Source organism: Malurus melanocephalus, unplaced genomic scaffold (assembly GCF_030028575.1).
Source record: "Malurus melanocephalus ecotype Western Australia unplaced genomic scaffold, MMel_1.1 scaffold_249, whole genome shotgun sequence".
Lineage (NCBI taxonomy): Eukaryota > Metazoa > Chordata > Aves > Passeriformes > Maluridae > Malurus > Malurus melanocephalus.
In genome coordinates, this window is record NW_026623481.1 from 32,899 (window position 1) to 58,040 (window position 25,142).

General features: G+C 44.8%; 2 protein-coding genes across 2 annotated transcripts; one reads left to right on the forward strand and one right to left on the reverse strand.

Annotated features, from left to right (window-relative positions):
* Position 1: 1 nt before the first annotated feature.
* Positions 2 to 16,867, forward strand: MMUT (methylmalonyl-CoA mutase). Its single transcript, XM_057375455.1, is given in 14 exon segments — positions 2 to 205; positions 207 to 232; positions 2,186 to 2,565; positions 3,477 to 3,844; positions 4,593 to 4,750; positions 4,971 to 5,142; positions 6,536 to 6,784; positions 7,062 to 7,173; positions 8,450 to 8,565; positions 9,111 to 9,226; positions 13,006 to 13,137; positions 14,758 to 14,905; positions 15,016 to 15,183; positions 16,448 to 16,867. Coding segments are annotated over 14 exon segments (2,466 nt in total). The 5' UTR covers positions 2 to 13; the 3' UTR covers positions 16,577 to 16,867.
* Positions 16,868 to 17,761: 894 nt separating this feature from the next.
* Positions 17,762 to 23,862, reverse strand: LOC130578981 (opsin-5-like). The gene is made up of 4 exons (XM_057375444.1): positions 23,559 to 23,862; positions 20,467 to 20,760; positions 19,547 to 19,878; positions 17,762 to 18,835 (listed from the first exon to the last, which is right to left on the reverse strand). The coding sequence occupies exons 1-4, from the start codon at positions 23,629 to 23,631 to the stop codon at positions 18,488 to 18,490; spliced, it is 1,047 nt and encodes a 348-aa protein (XP_057231427.1). The 5' UTR covers positions 23,632 to 23,862; the 3' UTR covers positions 17,762 to 18,487.
* Positions 23,863 to 25,142: the final 1,280 nt, after the last annotated feature.

The window sequence follows — 25,142 nt, forward strand, 5'->3', positions numbered from 1 at the left end:
GGGGACCCCATCCATGTCCCGGTCCCGATCCCTTTCCATGCCCCTGCCCATGTCCGGAGCCCCGAGCCCGGTCCCTGTCCTTGTCCTGATCCCCCATCCCAGCCCCCGGCCCGGCCCCCCGTCCCCATTGGCCGCCGGAGGGGCGTGTTGGGGGCGGGCGGTGGCGGCGGGCGCTGTCCCGGGACGGAGAGCGGAGCGTTCGTGTCCGCCTGTGGGTGCTGAGGAGGGAGAGGTGCGGACAGCGGGTGACAGGGCGGCCCTGGGGTTCCCTCGGGGTGCGGGGCTGGGGAATCGTGCGGGGAAGGAAATGGACAGATGGATAGGAAAGAACTGACTCAAACTGAACGAGGGTAAATACCGCGTCSRGCACCGGGGCAGGAATAATCSYTGCGTGCRTTAGGRAGAGCATTGYCAGCAGGAATGTGATCCTGCCCCTCTGCTCAGCCCTGCTGARGCRCGTCTGGAGTGMTGTGTCCWGTTCTGGGCTCMTYSGGACRRGAGAGACGTGGAACTCCTGGAGTGGGTCCAGARGAGATGRCAAAGATGATGAAGGGACTGGAGCATCTCCCTGATAAGAAAGGCTGAGGGAGCTGGGGCTGTTCAGCCTCGAGAGGAGACAACTGAGRRGGGMCSTMATCCCTGTGTGTCCCTGTCTGCAGGGAGGGCTCAGAGCAGGGACCAGGCTCTGCTTTGGGGRCCCAGCAATGGCACAGGAGGAACGGGCAGGGACTGATGCTCAGGAGGTTCCACCTGAACATGAGRMAGAACTTCCCTGTGCAGTGACCGWCACTGTGGAGTCTCCCTCRCTGGAGRTATTCCAGARCTGTCTGGACACAATCCYGTGCCCTGTGCTCTGGGATGGCACAGGGAGGTGTGACCGGATTATCCACTGTGGTCCCTTCCAGCCTGACCCATTCTTTGACCCATGCAGTGGTGAGGGCGCAGGTTACCTTCCATCGTGGCTGCAACATCACATCCCTGCAGGGAATGAGCACTCCTCAGGTGCTCCTCTGTGGTCATCAGGTTATAGGCATATCACACTTAGCATATATATTATTAAAGCACGTGTTTGGAGAGTTTGCAGCACCAAACAGTGATACAGCTGATGTCCAGTTTCATGCAGAATTTCTCATAAAGGTGTCTGGGAATTGCACGTTTCTTGGGAGTTGTGAAAGAGATGAGGCAGTGAGGAGGTGACTGACCTTTGGAGCCAGGCTGTAAAGATTTTGTTTTTGTTAGGATGTGCAAGATAGGGTATAGAGAGCAGAAGCAAATGAGCTTACAGCTTTTWGGAATTACCAAGCTCACAGACTGGTTTGGGCTGGAAAGGACCTTAAAGACCRTCYCATTCCAACCCCCTGCCATGGACAGGGACACCTTCCACTRYCCCAAGTTGCTCTGAGCCTCGTCCRACCTGGCYTTGAAYACTTCCAGGGATGGGGCAGCCACAGCTTCTCTGGGCAACCTGTGCCAGGGCCTCTCACCCTCACAAGGAAGGTTCAAGTTATCCCCCCATCACTCTCATGCATGGTGGGACAAGATCTGCAGCTTGTTTAATCTCTGTGTTCTCACATACCATATTTGTTTTTTCCTTTCTTTTTCAGCCTTTCTCTGTTTTCCATCCCACCTTTTCCAAAGTGTATCAATATATCAGCAATTCTCTGACAGCCCACTTCCTGCAGAATGCCTCTTTGATGTCGGATGCTGGGAAGAAATTCTTCCCTGTGAGGGTGGTGARGCACTGGCACAGATTGCCCAGAGAAGCTGTMGCTGCCCYATCCTTGGAAAAGCATCTCTCTTTGACATTAAGGAATTTGTAGATGAGGGAGATGTGAGGGTGAGAGKGTGGCTGGGCATGCCATCTTCATGCCTTACTCTGGCTTTTCAGTGACTGATTAATGATGATGATTCTGCAGGACTGAAATAAGTTACACATCTCAGATGTGGATGTAGATAAGTTGTGGGAATGTTTTCCTYGGCTAGTGGAAAATGTTTTCCTGAACTCTGTTTGTGGTTGAAAAGCAAGAGGAAAGGCTGTCTGTCAAATCAGTAAATGAATAAACACACTTYGTTTTTCTCCTGAATGATTGTTTTGGTTTTAAAAAACTGCTTGACCTCTCCATCCTCACTTCTCCTRTGTCAGATACCTATGATAATGCAAAATGCATGTTTTTGTTTTGTCCAGCTTGCCCCACACCGGGAGGAGAGCCATGCTGAGGGCTGGGGATGCTGTCCTGCGGCTGCGGCCGTGCCGCTGCACACTCCTGGCCTGGCGATCCCTGCACAGGCAGCCGCTGCACCCCGAGTGGGCTGCCCTGGCTCAGAAGCAGCTGAAAGGCAAGAATCCAAAGGATTTAATATGGCACACCCCAGAAGGGATCGACATCAAGCCTTTATACTCCAAAAGGGACACAGAGGACTTCCCCGAGGAGCTGCCAGGGGTGAAGCCTTTCACTCGAGGGCCCTACCCCACCATGTACACGTACAGGCCRTGGACCATCCGCCAGTATGCTGGGTTCAGCACGGTGGAGGAGAGCAACAAGTTCTACAAGGACAACATCAAAGGTAGGGCAGCTGGTCTGGGACACAGCACTGCCTTGTGAAGCAATGGAGAACATTAATTCAGTCAGTTACATGGCAAAYGTGATTATTCTGCTCTGTGAATCTGGGTTTCCTATAAGATCTTCCCACTGGCACAGTCTTTATTACTGGGAAATTGGATCACTKCTGGAACTGCCTTTGCTTCATTTTGCTATGGAAAATGAATGTGCTAAATGCTGGTTTCAGTTTTTGCACCTTAATATGTAGATATGATTTGGCTCCATCCCAGGGTCCAAGCAGCTGAGATTGTGGAGCTGAAGCAGAAGTGGTAACTGGGGTTAGCTGGTAGCACACCRCTGGTCAGAGGGTGAATGCCTGGGGTCAGCAGAATTTTGGGTTCTGCTTTCAGGTTGCAGCTACAAGAGCTCTGGCTCTTCTGTTCCCTGTTTTATGCAAATAATTTTCTCTTACTGCAGATTTACAAATAACAACGTGTGTCAGTAGAGCCAGGGAACAGTCTGTGAGTGTTTAATTTGTGATAAAGAGGAGGTAATGTGACAGAGTTTATGACACTTCTGTTCCCAGCTAAGCTGAGCTGAGTTTCTGTGTATACGCTCTTATGTTGCCTGTCTATGCATGTTTATAATTTGTGGATTGACTCTTATTCAGCAATTTTTAAGCACAGTAAAGACTACTTTTTTTTTTTTTTTTTTCCTTAGTTAAAAGCTTTTTCATTTAAAGTTTTAAGATTACTAGACCTTGGACAGGTTTGGGGACAGAACAGTGTTTAACATCAAAAATTAGTTTGCCATCCAAGTCTGAATCATGTAAAATAAAGTTAATAAATATAGATCTCATCCTAATGCAAGTCTGTTTAACACTTCTGACTATCTCTTTGTTGTTTTTTGGGTTTTTTTTCTTTCTTCTTCATGTAGCCGGCCAGCAGGGATTATCTGTTGCTTTTGATTTGGCCACCCACCGTGGTTATGATTCAGACAATCCCCGAGTTCGAGGAGATGTAGGAATGGCTGGAGTTGCCATCGACACAGTGGAAGACACCAAAATCCTTTTTGATGGAATTCCTTTGGAGAAAATGTCCGTTTCCATGACAATGAACGGGGCAGTCATTCCTGTGCTGGCTACATTCATTGTAACTGGAGAAGAGCAGGGAGTGCCTCAGGCCAAGCTGACAGGGACAATCCAAAATGATATCCTGAAGGAGTTCATGGTCAGAAATACCTACATTTTCCCCCCAGAACCATCCATGMGGGTCATTGCTGACATCTTCCAGTACACCTCAAAGGTATTCATTATTTAAATGTATTACTTCTATTATTAGGTTGAGTTAACTATTTGGAGAACAGAGARAAGATGTATAGACTTGTCATAGAGAATAGTAATGTGGTTGTGGAAAGGACCAGCAGAAGTTAAGATCCAACATCACTTAAATATAACTTTGAAGTTGAAGATCAGACTAGATCTGCACGCACCACTTTGTGGAGATGAGTTGTATGTGCAGTCTACAAGGAATTCAGAGAATGAGCTGGAGCACCTCTGCTCTGGAGACAGCCTGAGAGAGCTGGAGGTGTTCAGCGTGGGGAAGAAAAAGCTCCAGGGAGACTTCACTGCAGCCTTTCAGTACCTAAGGAGGGTTTATAAAAGAGATTGGGAGCAACTTTTTACACTGGCAGATAGTGACAGGACAAGGGGGAACAGTTTCAAACTAAAAGAGGAGAGCTTTAAATTAGATGTTAGGAAGAAATTCTTCTTTTTGAAGGTGATAAGGCACTGGCACAGGTTACCCAGAGAGGCTGTGGCTGCCCCATCCTTGGGAATGTTCCAGACCAGGCTGGATGGGGCTTGGAGCAGCCTGGGATAGTGGAAGGTATTGCTGCCCATGGCAGGAAGTTGAACCTAGATGACCTTTAACTCCCTTCCAACCCAAACCATTCTGTGATTCTATGAGTAGATTATTTGTGAATTATTCAATCCCTCCTTCTGTTTTTCTTCTGCTGTTTTACCCTCTTTTCTCTTTTTTTTTTTTTTTCCAGTATATGCCAAAATTTAATTCCATTTCCATCAGTGGGTATCACATGCAAGAGGCAGGAGCTGATGCCATCCTGGAATTAGCTTATACCATAGCAGATGGCTTGGAGTACTGCAGAACTGGGCTTAAAGCTGGCCTCACTATTGATGAATTTGCACCAAGGTGAGCTCAAGAAGTTTGCAAATATAAAACTCACTTTTGATAAAACCTCTGTAGAGTTTAATGTTAAATTCAGTATTTTTACACATATAAGCAGTAGGAACATCCCCAATATCTGTGAAAGTACATTAATCAGACACCTTGCTGTAGGGCTTCTCCATTACTGATCCCGAGTTATTGGAATGGTTTAATGGTATATTCTGTTCATGTGCTCTTATTACAGGCTCTCTTTCTTCTGGGGAATTGGCATGAACTTCTATATGGAAATAGCAAAGATGAGAGCTGGGAGGCGGCTGTGGGCTCACTTGATTGAGAAAATGTTTAAACCCAAGGATCCCAAATCTCTTTTGCTGAGAGCTCATTGTCAAACTTCAGGATGGTCACTCACTGAACAGGTTAGAAATTGTACTCTCACATCAGCTTCCTCACTTAAAGGTGTTCTTGTGGTCTTGAAAGGGAACTGCTGGTGATACAAAGGTGCAGCAGCTGTCCTGTCAGTCTGACAAATGCATGTACTGGCACAGGATACACCTTTATGTTAATTCAGTACTCAAAGGATAAAGCTCCTTTTTGGATTTGTTCTGTGTGTTATCCATTAAAAATGCAGCTGAGGCAGCAAGTAGAGGCTCTTTTTTCTCTGGATTACTGGCTTGAGAATTCATTTCAGCAGCCRAAGGTGTCATTCATGCCCCTGATACTCACTGCTGAAGAGGGAAGCAATGGTTACAGCTCATTTCTCCTTTGAAACTGGGTGCAATCTCTGCTCTTCCTGTTCAGTTACATTGTAGCAAGAAAATAAATCATTGGAGTGCATATAGTTTCCCAGGGGAGGTCAGAGCTGGGTTCCAGAGCTCTGATTCCAAGCCCTGCTTCTCAATTAAAGGCAGGCAGTAGGAGTTATTTTTAGGTTGTGATTGCAGTCATTGTTRTTTGACTTCTGTGCCTTGGTTTTAGTCTTTTTTTTTCTCAGTAAATATAATGTTCACTTACATTACAACAACACAGTAAAATAAAACAATGGAATTTTCCGAACAGTGACCTTTGTGGGTCCTCCAGTTAAAAATATTGTGCAAGTGTCAAAATATTACTGTTGCCAAAACTATATTCAACTGTCTTCCAATGCCCAGTGTAAATATATTTCTGGCTAAATCCTCTTTCTCTGTGTTTAAGCATTGTTGTTTATCTTAATGTACTTCCTCAGTGTCCAGTATCTTCTCCTTAAATGTTTCAAAAGCCAAATACATTTTCCCTTAGCATGCCTTTAGATAGGTATCTATCTACTCACAAATTGTTTTAGATTCCTACCTATCCAAATCACAGTTTTCTGTAGTTACTTTATGTGATGCTGTTATTAATGAAAATGTTTAAGCACATTTAGCTCCAAAACACATCTTGACCAGTAATTTGACTGATACATATGCTGTTCACTGCTCCAAGAGTTCTGGTTTCTGAGGCTGGAGGACATTGCATCTACCTATTCCATCCTCTCTGATTTGGATTCACTGAGTTCTTTGAAACACCACTAAATACAAATTAGGCTGTGATTTCTTATTRTGACCAGTTTACTCACACACTGGTAAAGTTGTCTTCCTTAACGGATTAATCTCTTTGTTAAGATATCAGAAAATGATAAATCAGTTTGATTTGTATTGTTTTCAGCTTTTGCTCTGATTGCAGTTTTTCAGTGGGGAATCTTGTATTTGTTTCCTTGAAGTAGTGTGTGTGTGACTAACCTGCCTCACCCCATGGCAGACCCACTGAGCTTCAGAGCTCCCATTTTCTTTCCAGGATCCCTTCAACAATGTCATCCGCACCACCATCGAAGCCATGGCTGCTGTGTTTGGAGGGACTCAGTCTTTGCACACAAATTCCTATGATGAAGCCTTGGGGCTGCCCACAGTGAAGAGYGCTCGCATTGCCCGGAACACACAGATCATAATCCAGGAGGAATCAGGAATTCCCAAAGTGGCAGATCCCTGGGGGGGATCTTACCTCATGGAGTGCCTCACCAACGATGTCTATGAAGCTGCTTTAAAGGTCAGTTTGCAAAACCTTCTCTGGGAAAATTTTAGGGACTAGGAGTTTTGAGAAATGTCTTCTAAGGGACTGTTTGATAATTTGGTAACTTCTCAACAAGGAATTATTTTACACTTATGCATCAATGATTTCTTTGTAAACAAACCTTACARAAATACAGTTCAGAGCACAGGATTGTATAAAAAAGGTTTAATAAAAATTTAGGTAGTAGCACAAGTACAAAGCTCATTTTTAAACCTAGCTACTACTCATCTTCTCAAGCCTYTTCATTTCTCAGCTCATTGAGGAGATAGAAGAAATGGGTGGAATGGCCAAAGCTGTTGCTGAGGGGATCCCCAAACTTCGCATTGAAGAGTGTGCAGCCCGGAGACAAGCCAGGATTGACTCTGGTAGGTGCAGGGAGATGAAAGAAGGGAAAATTGCCAATAGAATACTTCAGTATAAAGGKTTTTTACACACGTGTTCATTGTGGTTTTTTATTTCTCCGTTTAGGAGTAGCAGAGTGTGAATAATAAAATAAATGGTGATAGTTTTATGTCAGTGAAAGCTCCTGGAAAGAGACAGCATGTACAAAATACAGCACAGTGTGAAAAGTCTTCCTTGACATGTTTAAGATGAAATTAGACAAAGCAGTAGAAACACCAGTTTAAAGGCGTGCTTGGAGCCTGCAGTAGTGAATCACTTGATTTCTGATTGGAGCGTTAAACTGTAATTCCTGAGTTTAGAAGCAGAAATGCCACCAGAGGGCGATACTCACCATAGCTGGCCAAATTCCTAGGTTTTTTGGAGAACTGCCTGTTTTTCCTGAATGGTCAGATGATATCAGWGGATGTTACAGCTCCTTGTTTGCTGTATTTATATGTATGTACTCATAGACTTAAGTATTTGTGGAGATACTTATACATGTGTGCTTAAAACGCTATTCCGCTTTTTGTAATCTGCATTCCAGTAGTAATCCAGGAACAGAAACTAGGGAAAACTCAAACATGAAAGAAGTTATATGGACCTCTTTGTACGGAGGATAAATTTGAAGCAGGTCTTAGTTAAGACTAATCAAGAATAGTCAGTGAAGCTCTGTGTTTTCTCTCCCAAAGTAAATTACTTCGTGTTTCTTCAAAGAGTATATTAATGTTATCAGGCACTGCAAATAAAAATATTTGATAAATCGATACTGACTGAAAACTTAAGTATAGTGTTCCAATATGATAAATTAATTTTTATTCACATGGAGTAGTTCTAGCTGGGAACTTCACTTTCTTATTTATCTGTTAAATTAGAAATGTAAATGCAGAGCACTGCAGGTGACCAGCACTTCTGCTTAATGCTATAACATTRATTTATGTAAGCTTAGAAAGAGAAAAATAGCCAATGTATATTAGGAACTCACTGCTAAAYCAGTTTGTAAGATAAATATTTTTCTATTTCTTTTTTTTTTTTCTGGTGCAGCATTCACTGAGTTAAAGGTTCATGCATCCATTCAACTCTCACCATAAAGTCTGGAAAATCCTTTCTATAAGAGCAATTTTTACATATTTGAAATGYGTATGGTTATAAAGCAAAGCACTGCATTATGATGCTCAAAACCTCCTTGTCCTGTTAACACTGTGTCTTTTCACAGTAGTTTGCAAATGTGTTTTGAGTTTGTGGTGTTTCCACTGGAAATAGGGTCTGAAGTAATTGTTGGAGTGAACAAGCACCAGCTGGAGAAAGAGGAGACAGTGGAAGTTCTGGCCATTGATAACTCTACAGTCCGTGCCAAGCAGATAGAGAAAATCAACAAGGTGGGAACAAAGTTCTTAAAAATAAAGCTTCTTGTAATTGCAGACAGAGCTTGAGTTAAGGCAGCTTGCCAGAAGTTTGACCCCAAATTTCTGAGAGTCCGTTCTGGTCTTTAGTGTAAAAACTAGAGTCACTAGAGTGTATATGTATGTATGTCCAACCCTTGAAAACTGGGAGCATTACATGTCCTGAAATAAGATAGAAACCAGCTAAGCAATGTTTTGCTCCAAAAGCCTCTAACATTGCTTAATCACTGAAACTGTTTGTTTGGTGCCTCTTGTCAAGTGCTGCTGAGGGTTAYAGAACCAGAATTCAACATCTACTTTCGTAACCAGTAAAATATAGATAAAATTGGTTTAGAGTTAAGTTATGGACTTGTACATATTTTAAGGTCTGAGACTGACTTCTTAAAGTTTATTCTTACTGAAATATTGAATGTGTACTGACAATCCCAAAACTCCAGAATTAACATTTGAAATTAGACCATGTTCCACACTTTCCATTTCACTCTGTGGTTTGAACTCAATGTCTCTCTCCTGCACTTTAGGTGAAGGCCAGTAGAGACCAAGCAGCAGCCCAGCAGAGCCTGGCTGCTCTCACACAGTGCGCTGCCACCGGCGAAGGCAACCTGCTTGCTCTGGCAGTGGAAGCAGCTCGTGCCAGGTACTGGGTATGGGGGGTGAACAGCCAATTCTTGCTTTAAAATCCATGGTTTATTTTCACCTTTTCACTGTTCTTGGRTGTGGTGTCCATGAGGTTGGAGTTTTGGGCTTTTTCTTTAAAGGTGGAAGTCAATGATGGCTACTGTTGCACATTGTATGATACTCTGTTATTACATTTTACAGCTTCTTAAGGCAATGCTTTGATTTCTGATGAGGAGCATAACAGATAGTAAAAAACCTCATATGAAATTAGACTGTTCATACACATTCTGCTGTTTGCAACTCATATTCTCACCAATTTCAGGATGTAACTGGGTTTTTCTGTCACCCAGCTGTTTCATGGGTCAAGAAGCTTGTCTGAGATGTGAAAATGGATATTCACAGTCTTATCATGCTCTGTTGCTCCATCTTTCCTTGCATCACAGTTTGGTGTGAAAACATTTTTTGATTGAAGGAGAAATCAGTTTGTTTAGTCAGAGAAAGATGTAAAAGATGTTCTTGAGCAGTAAGACACCTTCAGAGTCCAGAGGAACAGTTACTTTTTTTCCCCCATGGTGCTTTTGAAGCTCTTTCCTTTCCTGCTTCAAGGTCAGCATCAGTCCCTAGAATAGATACTGTCTGTTTATTCCTTAATTAAGTAAATACCCCAAATATGAGCAAACCAAATTCACTCTTCAATGGGATGCTGACCTGTTTTTACTGTCATGTCTCAAAGTCCGTCATTCCCATTCCTAAAACACTTAATAACTGTATTGTAAATACATTTTTTCCCCACAGAGAGCCTGTCAGGAATCTTCAGCAGTAYGTCTACATTTGTCTTTGAACTGGGAAGGTCACGGGAGGGTAATGTTGGATTTACAAGGGGTTCATATCTTCTGTGCCAAAATTGATCAGTTAACTCCTCATTTCTCTCCTTGGTGACCTTGCTTATATTAACTGTAAAAGTACACACACTTTTTAAGTTCCAAAATTTAATTCTGCTCCTAACTATACATATGATGTGACCACAGAAAGGAACTGTTTGTGGTATCTGATACAGAGCGTTTAAAGGAGGATTGTGAGCTCTGGGAACTTGTCAGGGAGCCTTCCTGTTGGGGWCAACATAGGAAAAGATTTTTAAATTAACACATTTGTCACTGAAAATCAGGAAGAAAATAAAGAAAAAAACTCCAACACTATATTTGAAGTGTGAGAGGATCAGGCATTTCTTTATTTTCTGCCAGGATGTGCCACAGAGAATATTCCGTACACACATAAATTTTACTAGATTTTTCTCCGAACTTTATACAGTCCAAAACCTATAGAAATCAATTGGCTTGATGTTCATTGATCTCAAGCATTCATGAGTAGTTTAAAAGCAAAACTCTTATTATTACTTCGGAACTTCAGATTTAAAGGGTTGCAGAGATTTGAGACACAATTTTCAAAACACAGGGATTTCAGAAACAGTGTCTATAAAAGAAAGAAGYGTATTTCATTTTTGTRCAGCACACAAAAACAACTTCATCCMAGCCACCAKGTTATACCTCATTTATTTTTTATTTGTGACCCTGAATTTCATTCACACTTTTACATAGAAAGAACAGAAAAGCACACCRCAACTCTTAYCTACACATKCTGGGCTTTATTTAATGCTGAAGTRTRCTCATATACTGCTTCTGCAAAAGAGGAAGAGAAAGATTTAYCTAAACTTAGTTTTCTCTAGAAGAAAAGATGTGTTTTATGCTGCCATAGGCCTTCACCACAGTGCCAGGCATAAGCCCTCAGTATTTGTGCATGGGGTGTATTTATTTTGGGCTGCAGTCTGTGGTATCTGGCACTCTGAGAAGGAGTGAGTATTTTTGAGGCTGCTGCAAACTTGCTTTTTTAACCTTGGAAAGTCACCTTACCTGATGCACTTACYCAGTTTACTTTTCATTCTTTGTTAGTAATTACTGAGAGAAATAATAAGATTATTTAGATGCCCAGAAAATCATAACTTGATAATACCAGTGAGTAGCAGTGGGTAAAACAGAATTCCAGAAAGCCAGGGGAGGGGAAATGGCAAAAATGGCCAAGACAGCATCAATAACATGGGTTAAAAATGTGTGTTCCTCTTCAGGCAAAGCAGGCTGAAAAGTGATACCAGAGATAAGAGGACACTTCAGACGTCTGAGTTGTGCAGATCTTGCCCATGTGATCACAAAKGGATTACTTCATGTAGTTTAAGTTTGTAACCAAATATGCTGAGTATCAAAAATTTAAGCCAGCAAAAGAGCAAATTAGTTGTGGGGGTCACAGGAAGTAAAACATCTCTCTGGAATCYAGTGAAGGATTCAGTGAATGCAGCAGAAATCCATTTTCTGGATCCATGCCCCAATCTGGGGATGTGTGTGCCAGATTGCACATGGTAGGAATCAGTAGCTGCTGAAACTTCACACAGCAGAAGGAAAACTGAGTACAGCTCATTTGGCYATCTCCTTCTAGAGGTATTGGACAGCAAGGTGCATCTTGTCCACTCTTTCCTGAGCATTTTATAGAAAAGCTTTACAGAATGCTTAAATTAATTTTGCCTCAGAGTAGTTTATAGGTAAATAACAGAATTATTAAGATTGGAAAATTCCTCTGGKATAATTGAGTTTAACCACTACCACAGCACTGCCAACCTACCACTAACCCAGGTCCCTGAGAGTCACTTATACACATCTTTTAAATCCCTCCAGGGGTGGTGRTTCCACYACTGCCCTGGGCAGCYTGTCCTAGTGCCTGACAGCTCTTTCAGTAAAGAAATTWTTCCTGATATCCAGCCTAAACCTCCYCTGGTGCAACTTAAGGCAATTTCCTTTTGTCCTGTCACTTGTTATSTGGGAGAAGAGATCAACCCCYACCTGGCTCCACCCTCTTTTCRGGGAGTTGTAGAGAAAAATGTAATATGGCAGGAAAAAATATTAATTCCTGGGGTTTGAAATGTGCTTAACATTAGCTTAAGTAGTTGCTTTGGTCTCTGTATTTGTAAGCACACTTTAAGAATGTTTTAGAAGAATAGTATTTTTATGTCTTTCCTTTGACAAAGTTCGCAGCAAGTTTTATTCAGCTCAAAATTTTTAATTGCTTTGGGATAGAGGCTGTTGTTTCTGATGGTTGTACAAGAAGACAGCACAACCTAGTTTGCTTCTTGTGCTACAGCAAGAAAATGTGTATTATTTCAAATATGGGCAGTGTGTTATTTCAGATGTGCACAGTGTGTCCAATAGCAAACAAAACTTGTAACTTGCATGTAAATAAACTTCCCAGATTCTGCATCTCAATGGATAAAGGAGCTATGTCAGGAGTAGAGAAGAATAAACACTAAAATAAAAGCATCAAGGGAAAGGCAAACAGATTCCAGTTAAAATGTTAGGCTTCAATCTCTTCTTCCTTTTTTTTGTCCCCTCTTAATTTATATTTTGTATTTTAGTTTGAGTCCAAATGCAAAATCATCCAGTCTGAGTCAAAAAAAAAAAAAAATATCAGCATTCCAAAAATCGAATTTTCTCAAGCATTTTGTCACTCAGTRGTCCCCAATGCCTTTCCAGTTGTAAATCAATTCTCACATCAGCAGTAAAGTATTTTCTTAAAAGTACTTTTGCACTCTATCAGTGGGGTGAGTCAGATGTTCAGAGTTGCAGCACTGAAAGGGAAACGAATGTAAAATGAATTTGTCCTACAGCAAGGCAAATGGTGGGGCCAGTGCAGCAATGTCTGTGTTCTGTTTTCATTTCAGCCTCCTGACTAAARGAATGTTTTTTGTCTGTGTCTCAGGTGCACTGTGGGGGAGATAACAGATGCCATGAAGAAGGTGTTTGGGGAGCACAAAGCCAGCGACCGCATGGTGAGCGGGGCCTATCGCCAGGAGTTCGGCGAGAGTGATGAAATCCTGCATGCCATCAAGAGGTGAGAACTCTTCCAAACTGTAGCCAAACTGTAAAAGCCTGACATTTAATCCAGGAGGTACATGTGCTACTGACTGTGCCCTAAAAAAGCATTTCCCAAACCTGGGTGACATCCCTGGGGTAACACAATGACCTGCAAAGGCATTCTTGTGCTTGTAAGTAAGGATRTAGAATGACAAGCATTAAGTGCAGTACGACAATAACCAAAACTGAAGTTATATTCATATTTTATATATATATATATATTTTATATAACTCATAAGTTTATATATTTATATATAACTTACATATATATCTTTAYATGGAAGTTATATTTGCTTGCAAACAAAATTCACTGAGGGTATATTATGGTTTGAGGGTTTTGTTCAAATARCCTAAGCGGCCACAGGATTAAGAAACTGAGAAACATTGCCTGAAATCCCTGTRCATTGGTTGCTTCTTTTAAAGGCTGTGCAACAGTCATCTCTAATTTTTTTTTCAGCAGTTCATACTACAAAACCTCACTTCAATCTACCCATAAATTGTTCCTGCAATTTCACTCTTACTGTTGCTAAAACTGTTGCTCAAATCTCTCTGGATATTCATGCATAACTTCCAGTCTTTGGGTGTTACTCATATCCTGCTGGACAAAGCATCCGAAAGATGCTGGTATGTGTGAAAACAGTTGCCCATTTGTGCCTTTTGTCAGCTTCTGCCTTCACTGCTGCCCTCAGGGGTAAAGAGCCTGAATTGTTGCAGTGGGAGGTGACATAGCACAAAAAAAAAATCATCRCTCCCTTCTGTGTTGAAGTTTACCCCTTAAAGAGTTCAGGCTCTCTTGAAAGGGAATTACTGATGACTTCCAAGTGATGATGATTAGGTTGACTTGAAAGTAATTGTGCTGGGGAATGTCACTACCTTTCTTTTAYTTTAAATATTTAAGTATTTTTAATTATGCTTTTAGCAAAAGTGAACGGAACTAATCCCTTGAAAACCAAGATGTAGCTCCCTTTTCTAGAATCACAGAATCATTTCGGTTGGAAAGGACAACTAAGATCATCGAGTCCAGACAGATCCTTGTGGTAGTTGAATAATGAGCAGTAAAATGACAGATTTAATATCAGAGGCTGTGGTTGCACAGTCACATCAAAACACTGAAATATGAACTGCCACTATCCAAAAAAAGGGAAACAGTGGAATGCGTTCTCAGACTAGGAGATGCAATAATCCTTCCATGGACAAATCTGTGCCCAGTGKAATGTTGATGCAGTGTGATGTGCAGGACCCATCTGTGTGCGAGTGCCTTTGAAATAATCAGTCATAAGTATTCTTAAAAACTAAAAATTGTGTTTTAGTGATTTGTAATTCAGCTCATCAAACCCTCAGAGAATTCAGTATTTTATATGTTTAAAAAGCAGAAGAATAGGGAGTTTTWTCTCAAAAGAGGAATATTTTATTGTTGAGACTGATAAATACAAGAAGTGACTTAGTAATAACATGAATATTAACATAGTGTGCAAGCCATGACTTAGAACATGTTTTTATTTGATGTACAGAAATTATGCCACACTTGCAGCAAGAGTGGAAATACTTCCAGTGATTCTCAGTGACTCACACTGATAGAATGTGTGTTTTCAACCAGGGTTGACAAGTTCATGGACCGTGAGGGCCGCAGGCCTCGTATCCTGGTTGCCAAGATGGGTCAGGATGGCCACGACAGAGGAGCCAAAGTCATCGCTACCGGATTCGCAGACATCGGCTTCGAYGTGGACATAGGTCCCCTCTTCCAGGTAGGACTGAGCAGCCCCCAGAGCATTCCAGATACATCCCTTCTCCCTGGAATGCATGCCCAGCCTCCAGGCTGGGGCTGTGCCCTGTCCCACACTCTGTTTGCACACAGACCCCTCGGGAGGTGGCGCAGCAGGCGGTGGATGCCGACGTGCACTGTGTCGGGGTGAGCACGCTCGCTGCAGGGCACAAAACCCTGGTGCCTGAACTCATCAAAGAGCTCAACGCCYTGGGCCGGCCCGACATCCTGGTCATGTGTGGAGGAGTCATTCCCCCTCAGGTACGGGGCAGCAGCATTTCCATCAAGCTAAGAGACTGATTTATCTCTGTCTGWGCTGTTGTAGCTGTTTCCTCTATTCTGTAATGACAGAGTGCTGAAGGCTCCTCTGTGCAATCACCAAGGCCAGCACAGGTCTGCAAGGTGGGGTCCCCCGATCTGATTTTCTGTACATAATGCCCTAGTTTAACAGAGAGTGTTTGTGGGCTGGAAAAAGCAGCTGTGTTGTGAAAAGATGAGCCTCAGGGAGATGTTCTTTACGCTCTTTGTTTCCCATCACCAGTCCTTGCATATCACTGGTCCAGGCTGGATCCTGTTTTAAGAGACTTTATGACTACCAGCAATAGTTGGGAAGAGCCACAGCCAGTGACAGAGGCCCCTGGCAGGTYCCATCACCTGCAGTCTGCAAATCTCACTCACTGTTCAGCCTCTCCTCACCTTCCCCATCATCAGGCCAGCATTGCCTCTCATTCCCTCTGCTTTCTCCTAAACTCTTGAACAGTTTGTTGGATTTCTTTCCAATCAGATCTGTGCTTTTATCTTTGCATTTTCCTTAGCTCATCCACAATTTGCCCATCTGTATCGCTTCTAGAGTCACCCTCTGTTTCGAATGATTCAAATTGATTTTGCATATAAATCTCTTGTTCCCTTTTTCCACACCTCTCCCTTTTCTGGACTGTTAAGTAAGTATTCAGGAATGACAGATTTAAATTGAATAAGCAAAACTCATAGTATTTTTCTAGGAGACAATTAGTGCTCTGTCCAGTATTTCTTAATGAGATGCTACTACCCTGTGCTTAGTAAAGGTATAATATATCCTGTGTAGAAGAAAGAGAGAAYACAGAACTGCTTTCCAAGTCTTTTTGAAAATTCAGAACAGTCATAAAATTAGATTAACTCTAGACTGCAAGAGACCACTGGCAGTCATCTGCTCCAAGTCTTTGTTTAGAGTTGTTTCAAAATTAGAAGTTTGGTCAAATTTAGATTAGATTATTCAGAGTCACATCCAATTGACTTTTGAATACTTTCAAAGAATTGGAATTAGTTTGACTCTAAAGAAATAAAACCTTTCCCATGGATATTTTTTGGTATTTCTTTTTTACCTCCTAACTTTCACACTTTTCCCATTTCCTTGAAGCTGTTCTGCCTTTCTCTGGGACTTGTTTTTTCAGGCCCAGCATACAGGACAGAGCAAACATCAGTTGTAAATCATTTACCAATGTCTGKTGCACTGTTAACTATAGATCTTTAATCTCTTTTCCAACAGGATTATGACTTCCTGTATGAAGCCGGAGTTGCCAATGTGTTTGGTCCAGGGACTCGCATTCCAAAAGCAGCTGTGCAAGTGTTGGATGATATTGAGAAGTGCCTGGAGAAGAGGCAGCAATCCATGTGACCAAAATGTCACAACTCAGCAGCCTTACACTGACCACTTGATTGTCAGCAAGGGATGGCCAACCACAAATCTCTGCTCCCACTGCCCCCTGGCCTCGTGTTTTGTGCTTTCTAAGAAAGTTCTAAACTCTCTGCTTGTTCTATTTGAGGATTATTTATATAGGTATCCATACGGAAATTTTATCTCTAGAACTGTCACTTCAGCAAGTGAAGGGAATTCAAATAAGTGTGTTTGGGGTTTTTTTCCAGATATACTGAAAAATAAAATAACGGTTGCAGCTCTTTGGTTGTCTCTTTTGCATGTGGAGAACTTGATTTTTTTGACAGTCATAGTAGACCTAGAAGTCTTCAGGCAAGATCACCTTTTCAGCAGAGCTGTGAGTGAATCCTTCAGCACTTTGATTTGAGAAATGCTGACATATCAAGAGCTCAGAGTCCCTTTGCTGTTGGTTTAGGTTGTTTAAAATCTGCGTTTTATTGTCTTCACCAAGCCTAATGCAAAGATTTAGTGAAGATTCCACTGGAAGGTGTCCCTGCACATGGCAGGGGGAGTGAGACCAGATGAGCTTTAAGTATCTTCCAACCCAAAACATTCCGTGATTCTGTGGAGTCAGGGGAAGTCAGAACTGCTGCAGCTGCCAAGCCATATTCTGTCCAACATTTCAAATCCTGGATAGAGGTGCTTATGTCCTTTAAAATCATAAACAGTAAGTCAGAAAGAGAGAAATTTAAGCTGTAGGATCTCATCATTCCCACTTGAGAAGCTCTTTGGTTAAATCTGGTGTTATGTACTGAGTAACTCAGCAAAACACAGTTCTCAGTTACAGTCATGTCAGTGCCACAGTCAGAAGGGAATTTTGGATCTCAGGAGCTCCCATGGAAGCCAGGAGAGCCAGGAATGCATTTGCAGGATAAAGGTTACCTGGGGAATGCCCTGTGCCATCCTATGCAGAGCACACRTCCAGAGAAAGGGTGSTGAARCACTGGAACAGGCTGCCCAGGGAAGTGATGGAGTTMCCATCCCTGGAASTGTTCCAAAAATGTGTGGATGTGGCACTTGAGGACATGGTTTAGTGGTGACCATGGTGGTGGTGCTGGGCTGATGGTTGGATTTGATTTTAAAGGTMTTTTCCAACMWTAAYAATTGCAATTCTAAACCAAACSCTCCAACAGCTTCCRTGGCAGAAGAGCTRTTGTTCCTCAGCCARCAAGAGCCCRAGGGCACAGCTCCTCCTGCTGAGAGCTCCCTTCACTTCCACCGTGCCCTGTGGGATGCACAAAAGGAATCCTTCACTGGCTGCCACATTCCCACCAAGCATTGGTCAATGCTGCTCAACTCCTTGGATTGCTGTTTGCAGTTGGAGCTGCACCTCTGACTGAGCAAGGAACCAGAGATCTCCACATAATTTTAAGAGCAGCCACATTCTCACCTTTTCCTGGCAGTGAATATTTCTTGCTCCCCATATGGCTTCCAATCTGTATTGCTGGAAAACTACACCCTCAGCTGTGTTTATTTGGTAACACTGTGGGCAACCTATGGCTTTCTSTGATGTTTTACTGGAAGAGCCAAGAGCTTGCAGATAGAGTGCATTGAAAAAATCAAAAGCATAGGAAAAAAAACCCACAAAAATATTACATCTCCATTTACCTGAAAATAAGTTTAATTTACATGATGCTATGTTTGGTACATAAATCTATTTCCTCTAAAGTGGAATTTCTTGGGGAAAAATAGATTTAATTTTCTGCACTGTGAGGCTTAAAGACAATATTTGAGAGCTGCTAAAAATACATATACTTAAACCTCTGTAATGACATAAGATATGCAKTGACAGCCTCATTTGCTGCATCCTTACTCCTCTGGAGCTGGGAGCGAGGCCAGGTTTGACCTGTGCTGTGAATCCCTGGCTGCATTTCAGGGAGCTGCAGCCCCCRGGCTCTCTGCCTTTGGTGCCACAGACACATGGACATTGTCCCTCCCGCCCCACGTGGTGGACACGGCGATCTCCACCGAGTTGTCGGAGCTGAAGTAGCGAACCCGCCAGCCACAACAGCACTGCAGCTTCTTAATCTCGCAGCGGAAAGTCTTGCTGAAGACGTAGTAAATGAAAGGGTTGTAGGCTGTGGAGGATTTGGCGAACAGGCAGGGCAGCAGCGTCACCACGGGCTGCAGGGAATCGCTGGAGTTGAAGATGGACCAGAAGCTGGCAGCGGCATAGGGTGTCCAGGAGCTCAGGAACCCCACTGAGATGAGCACGGCCATCTGGAAGGGAACACAGGGCCCACATGGCAACAGAGACACCGAGGGGCTGGAACATGTCCAGGGGAGGGAACGGAGCTGGGGAAGGGGCTGGAGCACAAGGAGCARCTGAGGGRGCTCAGCCTGGAGAAARGGAGGCTCAGGGGGAACCTTCTGGCTCTGCACAACTCTGTGACAGGAGGGTGGAGCCACATAGGGGTCGGGCTTTGCCCCCAGTTATAAAATGAAAGAAGTGGCCTCAGGTTGCACCAGGGGATATTTAGATTGGATATCAGGAAGCATTTCTTCACTGGAGGGGTTGTCAGTCATCAGGACAGGCTGCCCTGGGTAGTGGTGGAGTCACCATCCCYACAAGTGTTACAAAAAATGTGGAGCTGTGGTGCTTGGGGGCATGGTTTAGTGGTGGACCTGTCAGTGCTGGACACAGACAATTAATGGCTGGACTTGATGATCTTAGAGATCTCTTCCAACATTAATGATCCATGATTCTATGACCTCTAGAAAGCTTGGATTATTTCTGCTTTTCCACAAAATGCACAATTGAAATGCACATTTGAAAACATATATATTAATATTTAATATTAATGTACTAAATTCCCATTTCCATATAGAATTTTKGTGTAGCTCTCTGTGATGCCACGATTCCGTGAGCAGAGCCAKCTCTCTGCCAACTCCTGATTACTGCCCACTCTTCCCATCATGGGGATAACTCACCAGGGTCAGCTTCTTCTCCAGTTTGGCTGCGTTAGGGATTCTGTCAATATTCTGGATCTCTTGGTATGCTTTATGAACCTTCCAGGCGATCCCCAGGTAGCAGGCAACGATGGTCAGCGCTGGCAGGACTGTGCACAGGAGGAACATGCTCAGGATGAAGGAGAAGCCATTGGAGGAGTTGTGGAACTTGCTCCAGGCGATGGTACAAGAGATGCCGAAGGGCTCGGGGCCGTAGTAGCCCCAGCCCACCAAGGGCAGGATGGCCCAGAGCAGGGAGTAGAGCCAGATGGAAGCAATCAGCACACAGACAGTGCTCCTGGTGATTCTGTTACCTGTGAGAAGGAGGAAGAAGAGGAAGAGTGTGCGGATCTCATCCCAGCCACATGGGATTTGTATAACTTCTCTTCAAGCAGGAGGATGGTGCCTACAGAGACACCTGGGCTGCTGCTCAAGTTTCTTAAGCTTTGGCCTTCTAGAGAGAGTGTCCATGGGTTGGTGAGACCACAGCCCTCAGTGCTCATCTAGAGATTAGTAAGGCAGGGAGCTTTACAGGATCAATTTCACCTCTAATGTGCTGTGATCCCAGCCCAGGAATGCAAGAATATTCCTGCCTTTCAAACTCCAGTCTATCTGCTTGGATACAAATAGGAAGGGAAGGCAGTTGGGTGCAGGAAAACATTTGTGTTTTCCATTCTCAGGTAGTTTCACTTGGGATAACCGAGAAGTGAAAACCCTCACCGTGTCACAAAGAATTTAATCAGACCTTTCTGGGAACACCAGGATTTGATATTGCACTGGAAGCTGAGGCTTATTTTGCTGTCACTGGCCTGATACTCCACGCCACATTCCACAAAGCACCTCCCTGAGCAGCCCAGCCCACACACACAAGGACAGGGTGAGCAGACAGGAGATTCACTCACTGTTGGATTTGGAGGAGTCGGTGACGAGGAATCGGATCACGGCCATGGCGCACAGGGTCATCATGCTGCACACCCCAAACAGGAACCCCATCAGGGCGTAGTAAACGCAGGAGGCATCTCCCCCCAGCCAGGCGTGGTTCCAGGCAGATGCAATGGCCAGTGGGTACATGCTGAGGGCCATCCCAATGTCCGCCACCGCCAGGTTCACCGTCAGCAGCTCCGGCGACTTGAGGAGGGAGCAGCGTTTCACGGCCGTGGCAAGGACAGCTGAATTCCCAAGGATTGTCAGGATGGCTGCAAGGGAAGGGTCGGCACAGACGAGAATTTCACACAGTTAACACACCTGTGAAATCCATTGGAGGTACTTGAAGGACCAAGAGGGGCTGCCAGAGAGCTGAGGAAGGGCTTTTTACAAGGTTRTGTAGCAAYAGGACAAGGGGAATGGCTTWAAMYKRRRRRRRRSMRGSYKWRRWTKGRWWWYMRGRWKRRAWTYYTYCCYKKKRRGGKKGRRRRGSMAWKKYCMRGKTKSCCMRRRRARSYKKKGSYKSCCCMRCCCYKGRRRKKKYCMARGSCMRGMYKGRWKGGGSYYMRRAAMAMCYKKKSWKRKKGRARGKKKYSCYKKCCMWKGSMRGARKTGCAATGTTCCCCTTGCCCTATCACTGTCTGCCCATGTAAAAAGTCRCTTTCTGTCTTTTTATCTAAGCTCCCTTTAAGTACTGAAAGGCCACAATGAGGTCTCCKTGGAGCCTTCTCTTGTCCAGGCTCTCCCAGCCTGTCCYCAGAGCAGAGGGGCTCCAGCCCTYRGAGCATCTTTGTGGCCTCCTCTGRACCCACTCTAGCAGGTCCACAGATTTCTTGTGCTGGGAAAGACTGTCCTCACTTCTCCTTCCTGCTCAAGTACTCCAGCCCTCCTGCCTGTCTCCTCCTCTCATCTGGTGCCCTCCACTTCCTCCAGCCTTCCCTCACCTTTCACTGGAGCCCCAGCACGGGCTCTGAGTTGCCTGGTGGTGGACACATCCTTGCTGGCCCCAACAATGAGCATGGCTGCTCTGGTGGTCTCTGAGTGCAGTGGGACCATGGGAATGCTTCAGCCAGGGCTGTGCAATGAGACCCAGAGRTTGCTTTGCAAAAGGATCTGTCAGACATTACTGAGCTGTGCCCCAGGACGTMAGCAGTGTCAGAAGTTCATGCACCAAACATCTCATTGTCTCCTTTCCAGTGAACATGGTGCTGGAGCAACGTGATCAAAGGTTCTCCTGAGAAGGTGAGAATCCTTCAGGGTGGAAAAGCCCTCTAAGATCACCGAGTCCAACCATTCCCCCAGCACAGCCAAGGCCATCTCTAAACCATGTCCTCATGTGCCACATCCACACGGCTTTTAAATCCTTCCAGGAATGGGGGACTCCGCCACTGCCCTAAGCAGCCTGTTCCAGTGTTTCACGATCCTTTCCATGAAGGAATGTTTCCTAATATCCATTCTAAATATCTCCTGATGCAACCTGAGGTAATTTCCTCTTGTCCTTTCATTTTTTAACTGGGACCAGAGCCTGCCCCCCTCCAGGCTCCACCCTCCTGTCAGGGAGCTGTGGAGAGTGAGAAGGTCCACCCTGATCCTCCTTTTCTCCAGGCTGAGCCCCTTTCCCAGCCCCCTCAGCCTCTCCTGGTGCTCCAGACCCTTCCCCAGCTCCCCTGCCCTTCTCTGGCYCGCTCCAGCCCCTCACTCTGTTTTTTGCAGTGAGGGTCCCAAAACAGAACATCCTCAGGTTTCAGGAGGAGAAAGGAGCCCAGTTCACTTTCTTCTGCAAGAGGGAGGAAGCAGCTCTGTCATCAGAGGTGACATCCAGGCCAGCCTCTCTTTTACCTCGACAGAAGCTCTTCCCCTCTATCCCACAGCCCCAGACAGCGCTGTAACTGTGGGCTGGTGACCAAACAGCTGGTGGTGAGGGCTGCAGCCCATGCCCTGGCTTTGTTCCTGATAAAAACAGCATTTCAGGGCACAAATGTGCAGCCCCAGTGAGGTGGCAAAGCTGTGCATAAATACAACACCCGTTTCCAGCTCAGCTCCCTGCTTTATTCCTGAAAGTCCCTGCATGATGCAGGAGCCTGGTTGCCACACAGGGCTCTGGATCAGCTGTGCCTGAAGTTTCAGTGCCTGAAAGTCTTTTAGGAGAGGTGTGAGACTGCAGCATGGTGGCACATGAGCAAGGTTAGCACAGGGATCTCCAGCCCTTTTTTGCTGCCCCTTCCTACTGTCTTCACTGCATCTACATGTTTCCATTTCTGTGAGAAGGGAGCTGGCATCCTGACTTAAAAAAGCCCGTGGTTGTTTTGTAAACAGGGATTTTCTCACCCTGAGTTGTGCTCTGCTGTGCAGAACAAGGTATGAAGTGTTAAAGCCCAGCACTTTGTCCAAAACCTCAGTACTAAAGCACTTCAAAATATGGGCTTGTCTGTCTTATATCAACCAGAGTTTTCAGGGGAGCTGAAGKAGGGAATCTTAACAAAAATTCAGCATGTCCAAACAAGTTCCACGAGTGTAGAACACAAATGCCTGATGCAGAAGCAGACAAGGAAGAAAACCCTTAACTGAAGCCATGCAAGTCACTGTCCCAATTTGTATTTCATTTCAAATCTGCCTGCAGCAGGGCAAACAGGCTGCCACAAACCCCAGAACTGCTATTTGSAAACAATTCACTGCTCTGCAGCAGTTCATCCTACCAAGACACAGCAGAATGACACTTCCCCCACCAAGGGTCAGCCCACAGCTGCTGTCCCCTGGCCAGTCCCACGGAATGAGCTGCCCTGGCTCTGAGATGCCACAGAAAGTGACAGACAACTTATTTCAAATGCTTGTGATGCCACAGAGGCAGACTTGTGCTGGCCATTCTTCAGCATCAAAACARAAGATTCCAAATCCAAGAGTGGAGWWTAATCCTGGCATYCAACCAACTCYAAGGCACTAAGAGAGGAACCTGTGTGGAAACATTTTCTGTCATTTCCCTCCAGGTTCCTCTACCTGAGCACGGCATGGGCAGGGAATCCCTGCATCCCTTTTCCCAGACTCCAAGCAAACGAGCAGGCTGTGAACTCACCTATGATTAGGAGAAAGACCCCAGCTCCATAATCCACTACTGGGTGGAGTTTGGAAATGTACTGCTCCTCCATGGCCCCGTGTGGAGGCAGATGAAGATTTCCAGTCAAAGCTGAAGAGTTTGCAGGAGCAAAGAGCTCGTCCTCATGGTTCGCCTGCCGCAGGTGTGTGTGGGATTTTGGCAGTGCAGGGACCCTTCTGCTGCCTCCTCGTCCCGCCTCTGGTGTGGCAGAGGAGCAGCCTGCAGTGAGAGGAAGGCTTTCCCCCAGGGAGGCAGAGAGAGAGCCAGGCAGAGCTGCTGCCAGAGCATCTCTCCACCCACCCCTCCTCTCCCACCCTCCTGCTTCCCGGCTGGTCAGGCAGATTCACAATGCAAATCCCCTCGGATGAGCAAAACCAATTGTTCTTCAACCATCAGCAGCCTGGGGAAATAAACCCAGGCTGAGAGGGCAGGCAAGGGAAGGAGGGTTGGGTATTTTGTTTTCCAGCTTTATGGCTGAGTATGGCAGGCATGGGGCTGGGGCAGGGGTCTCTGAGCTGAGCTGAGGTCTCTGGAGGAAAGCTGTTTGCTGCAGGGGACCAAAGTAACAGCACTGAGGACAGAGCCCTCAGAGCTGCTTTGGTGCAAAATTAGAGGATGCTCGGTCCGTGTAATGCACCAGAGGAGAACCAACCTCTGGGGTCACCCTGTGGCACTCCAGAGCTCTGAACYTGGCAAACAGCCACAGCAGTGCCTCACTCCTGTGCTTTCCTTCTCCTTGTAACATCTGAGCCTAAAATCACCAYAATGAGCAACCTGGTTTAGTGGGTRCCATCCCTRCCCATGGCCCTAAATGGTCTCTGRGGTCCCTTTSAACCCAAACCATCCTGTGKTTCTGTGATAAGGAATTTTAAAATTCACAAGAGCATGGAGGCATCTCAGGTGTGATCAAGGTGGAATTTAGGTTCTCGAGTACAACAGTAACAGCCTTAGCTGTGAAAAACGTAGGAATCTGGGAGACTGTAAGGCTTTAGTTTCAGCAGGGTTTTGTATCTCTCCAAGCATGAAGACWCCACAATAGCTGTTCCAGTGCCTTTTTGTGGTCTTGTTCAAAGCCTCACTCAGTTTTGGAATAAAGACAMCACCTAACTCCTGAAATCCAGCACCTGCTCATCAGATGTTCAGTGCAGGTGTCCTTCACTGAACGCTCCTCAGCTGTGGAGATTCAGCTGAATGAATGTTGCAATGCTCTCAATCCTTGGGTGTATGAGCAGGACTCAATTATCATAGGAAGGCAGGACTTATAGTGTTAATTATAAAAGGATGTTCTTCTATCAGAATAGAATAGAAAATGGCAGAGGTGGTGTCTCAAAAACATGCCCAGTACTGAGAGTTTCAAACAGCTTGGTCAAGAAAGAGATGCTACCATTCAATCCTGTTCTGGGGCAATGTCCTGGTTCTGGCCAGGACAGGGTTAATTTTTGCAGTAGCCAGGAGGAGCATGGCCAGGACCTGGAGGTCATTCTACACCACCTGGGCAGAACCAGGACAGGGACAAACATCTGCTAGGGTAGCAACAGACACAAATCCTGGGGCAGAAAGTAG